At 58.8% G+C, this 4,641-nt stretch overlaps 1 protein-coding gene across 1 annotated transcript; it reads left to right on the forward strand.

The window, feature by feature from the left end:
* The first annotated feature begins 1,626 nt into the window (after positions 1–1,626).
* Positions 1,627–2,562, forward strand: LOC116375757 (S-antigen protein-like). The gene has a single exon (XM_031832828.1). The coding sequence runs from the start codon at positions 1,627–1,629 to the stop codon at positions 2,560–2,562; it is 936 nt and encodes a 311-aa protein (XP_031688688.1).
* The last annotated feature ends 2,079 nt before the right edge of the window (positions 2,563–4,641 follow it).

Consider the following 4,641-nt stretch of genomic DNA (forward strand, 5'->3'; position numbering starts at 1 on the left):
TCCTTCACTCCTCTACCTCCTCTCCACCCCTCTCTCTCCTTCACTCCTCTACCTCCTCTCCACCCCTCTCTCTCCTTCACTCCTCTACCTCCTCTCCACCCCTCTCTCTCCTTCACTCCTCTACCTCCTCTCCACCCCTCTCTCTCCTTCACTCCTCTACCTCCTCTCCACCCCTCTCTCTCCTTCACTCCTCTACCTCCTCTCCACCCCTCTCTCTCCTTCACTCCTCTACCTCCTCTCCACCCCTCTCTCTCTACCACTCCTCTACCTCCTCTCCACCCCTCTCTCTCTACCACTCCTCTACCTCCTCTCCACCCCTCTCTCTCTACCACTCCTCTACCTCCTCTCCACCCCTCTCTCTCTACCACTCCTCTACCTCCTCTCCACCCCTCTCTCTCCTTCACTCCTCTACCTCCTCTCTACCACTCCTCTACCTCCTCTCCACCCCTCTCTCTCCTGTCTATACTAATCTCTTTATGTAATTACTGTTCGCAGCTACGGCCAAGCGACCTGGGCCTTCCTTCCCTCTCTCTCTGCATTTCTCTCTCCCATCTCTCTCTATCCCCCTCTCTCTCCATCTCTCTTTCTCGTCTCTCTCCTCCCTCTGTGTCTCTCTTTACCCCCCCACTCACGCCCCTCTCGTCCATCTCCCATCTTTCTCTCTCTCTATGAATCAGATTGGCTGACCAAAATCACACTCCTTCCTCTTATCCCCATCAAACAACTCCTTATCTACACCCAGACAGATAAACACAGACACCACCACTCCTCCCTCCTTCCCAGAAACACACAGACTGAGACACCACTCCTCCCTCCTTCCCAGAAACACACAGACTGAGACACCACTCCCTCCCTCCCTCCCTCCCAGAAACAAACAGACTGAGACACCACTCTTCCCTCCCTCCCTCCCTCCCTGCCTCATCCCTCCCTCCCCCGTTCCCTCACTACCTCCCCCACTCCCTCCTTGCCTCCCTCCCTCCCACGGAGGACGGGGACCAGGGAGGCTGGTGACCAGGGAGGTTAGGGACCAGGGAGGACGGGAACCACGGAGGACGGGGACCACGGAGGCTGGGGACCATGGGAGGCTGGGGACCATGGGAGGCTGGGGACCAGGGAGGCTGGGGACCATGGGAGAATGGGGACCATGGGAGGCTGGGGACCATGGGAGGCTGGGGACCAGGGAGGCTGGGGACCAGGGAGGCTGGGGACCATGGGAGGCTGGGGACCATGGGAGGCTGGGGACCATGGGAGGCTGGGGACCACGGAGGCTGGGGACCATGGGAGGCTGGGGACCAGGGAGGCTGGGGACCATGGGAGGCTGGGGACCATGGGAGGCTGGGGACCATGGGAGGCTGGGGACCAGGGAGGCTGGGGACCATGGGAGGCTGGGGACCCTGGGAGGCTGGGGACCACGGAGGCTGGGGACCAGGGAGGCTGGGGACCATGGGAGGCTGGGGACCAGGGAGGCTGGGGACCATGGGAGGCTGGGGACCATGGGAGGCTGGGGACCAGGGAGGCTGGGGACCAGGGAGGATGGGAACCATGGGAGGCTGGGGACCATGGAGGACGGGGACCATGGGAGAACGGGGACCATGTGAGGCTGGGGACCATGGGAGGACGGGGACCATGGGAGGCTGGGAACCATGGGAGGCTGGGGACCATGGGAGGCTGGGGACCAGGGAGGACGGGAACCATGGAGGCTGGGGACCAGGGAGGCTGGGGACCACGGAGGCTGGGGACCAGGGAGGACGGGAACCACGGAGGACGGGGACCAGGGAGGCTGGGGACCATGGGAGGCTGGGGACCAGGGAGGATGGGGACCAGGGAGGCTGGGGACCATGGGAGGCTGGGGACCAGGGAGGCTGGGGACCATGGGAGGCTGGGGACCATGGGAGGCTGGGGACCATGGGAGGCTGGGGACCATGGGAGGACGGGGACCAGGGAGGACGGGAACCACGGAGGACGGGGACCACGGAGGCTGGGGACCATGGGAGACTGGGGACCATGGGAGGCTGGGGACCAGGGAGGCTGGGGACCAGGGAGGCTGGGGACCATGGGAGGCTGGGGACCAGGGAGGACGGGAACCATGGGAGGCTGGGACCATGGGAGGCTGGGGACCATGGAAGGCTGGGGACCAGGGAGGCTGGGGACCATGGAGGACGGGGACCATGGGAGGCTGGGGACCAGGGAGGACGGGAACCATGGGAGGCTGGGGACTATGGGAGGCTGGGGACCACGGAGGCTGGGGACCATGGGAGGCTGGGGACCATGGGAGGCTGGGGACCAGGGAGGACGGGAACCATGGGAGGCTGGGGACCAGGGAGGACGGGAACCATGGGAGACTGGGGACCATGGAGGACGGGGACCATGGGAGGCTGGGGACCATGGGAGGCTGGGGACCAGGGAGGACGGGAACCATGGGAGGCTGGGGACCATGGGAGGCTGGGAACCATGGAGGACGGGGACCATGGAGGACAGGGACCACGGATGCTGGTGACCAGGGAGAGTGGGGACCATGGGAGGCTGGGAACCATGGAGGACGGGGACCAGGGAGGCTGGTGACCAGGGAGAGTGGGGACCATGGGAGGCTGGGAACCATGGAGGACGGGGACCATGAAGGACGGGGACCATGGGAGGCTGGGGACCAGGGAGGCTGGGGACCATGGAGGCTGGGGACCATGGAGGCTGGTGACCAGGGAGAGTGGGGACCATGGAGGCTGGGGACCAGGGAAGCTGGGGACCATGGGAGGCTGGGGACAATGGAGGCTGGGGACAATGGAGGCTGGGGACCAGGGAGTCTGGGAACGGGGTCAATCCAGGGTCTTACAGGGTGGGTGCAGGGAGCAGGGTCTGCAGAGTTGATCTCCAGGGTCTCAACAGATGCGGGAAGATATTTAGGGGAGGCCCCCACGCTGAAAATGATTTGTTGAGAGAACTTTTCTCCCCGCATTGCTGATAGCCATTTTGGTCCACTCAGTAAGGAGTAATGAAGTCCCGGGGGTTAAGTGAGAGAATAATTTTTTACATTTTCACAGGGAATAGAGGCAGCTCTTCACTGGTGTCTCAGCTCTTCACTTTGGAATAGAGGCAGCTCCTCACTGGGAATAGAGGCAGCTCTTCACTGGTGTCTCAGCTCATCACTGGGAATAGAGGCAGCTCCTCACTGGGAATAGAGGCAGCTCTTCACTGAGCATAGAGCCGGCTCAACACTGGGAAAAGAGACAGCTCAACACTGGGAATAGAGGCAGCTCAACACTGGGAATAGAGGCAGCTCAACACTGGGAATAGAGGCAGCTCCTCACTGGGAATAGAGGCAACTCTTCACTGAGAATAGAGACAGCTCAACACTGGGAATAGAGACAGCTCTTCACTGGGAATAGAGACAGCTCCTCACTGGGAATAGAGACAGTTCCACACTGGGAATAGAGGCAGCTCAACACTGGGAATAGAGTCAGCTCAACTCAGGGAATAGAGGCAGCTCTTCACTGGGAATAGAGACGGCTCAACACTGGGAATAGAGGCAGCTCAACACTGGGAATAGAGGCAGCTCAACACTGGGAATAGAGGCAGCTCAACACTGGGAATAGAGGCAGCTCTTCACTGAGTATAGAGACAGCTCAACACTGGGAATAGAGACAGCTCTTCACTGGGAATAGAGACAGCTCCTCACTGGGAATAGAGACAGTTCCACACTGGGAATAGGGGCAGCTCAACACTGGGAATAGAGACAGCTCTTCACTGGGAATAGAGACAGCTCAACACTGGGAATAGAGTCAGCTCAACTCTGGGAATAGAAACAGCTCAACACTGAGAATAGAGAAGCTCTAAACTGGGAATAGATACAGCTCTTCACTGGGAATAGAGACAGGTCTTCACTGGGAATAGAGACAGCTCTTCACTGGGAATAGATAGCTCTTCATTGGGAATAGAGGCAGCTCAACACTGGGAATAGAGGCAGCTCCTCACTGGGAATAGAGGCAGCTCTTCACTGAGCATAGAGCCGGCTCAACACTGGGAATAGAGACAGCTCAACACTGGGAATAGAGGCAGTTCAACACTGGGAATAGAGGCAGCTCAACACTGGGAATAGAGGCAGCTCAACACTGGGAATAGAGGCAGCTCCTCACTGGGAATAGAGGCACCTCTTCACTGGGAATAGAGACGGCTCAACACTGGGAATAGCGACAGCTCAACACTGGGAATAGATACAGCTCTTCACTGGGAATAGAGACAGCTCTTCACTGGAAATAGAGGCAGCTCAACTCTGGGAATAGAGGCAGCTCTTCACTGGGAATAGAGACAGCTCTTCACTGGGAATACAGGCAGCTCAACACTGGGAATAGAGCCAGCTCTTCACTGGGAATAGAGACAGCTCTTCACTGGGAATAGAAACAGCTCAACACTGAGAATAGAGACAGCTCTAAACTGGGAATAGATACAGCTCTTCACTGGGAATAGAGACAGCTCTTCACTGGGAATAGAGACAGCTCAACACTGGGAATAGATAGCTCTTCACTGGGAATAGAGACAGTTCAACACTGGGAATAGATAGCTCTTCACTGGGAATACAGGCAGCTCAACACTGGGAATAGAGTCAGCTCAACACTGGGAATAGAGTCAGCTCAACTCTGGGAATAGAGA

This window comes from Oncorhynchus kisutch, linkage group LG10 (genome assembly GCF_002021735.2).
Source record: "Oncorhynchus kisutch isolate 150728-3 linkage group LG10, Okis_V2, whole genome shotgun sequence".
NCBI classification, from domain to species: Eukaryota; Metazoa; Chordata; class Actinopteri; order Salmoniformes; family Salmonidae; genus Oncorhynchus; species Oncorhynchus kisutch.

Excerpts from the sequence above, each read along its gene's own strand:
- LOC116375757 (XM_031832828.1), top strand. The coding sequence starts at position 1,627 with ATGGGAGGCTGGGAACCATGGGAGGCTGGGGACCATGGGAGGCTGGGG.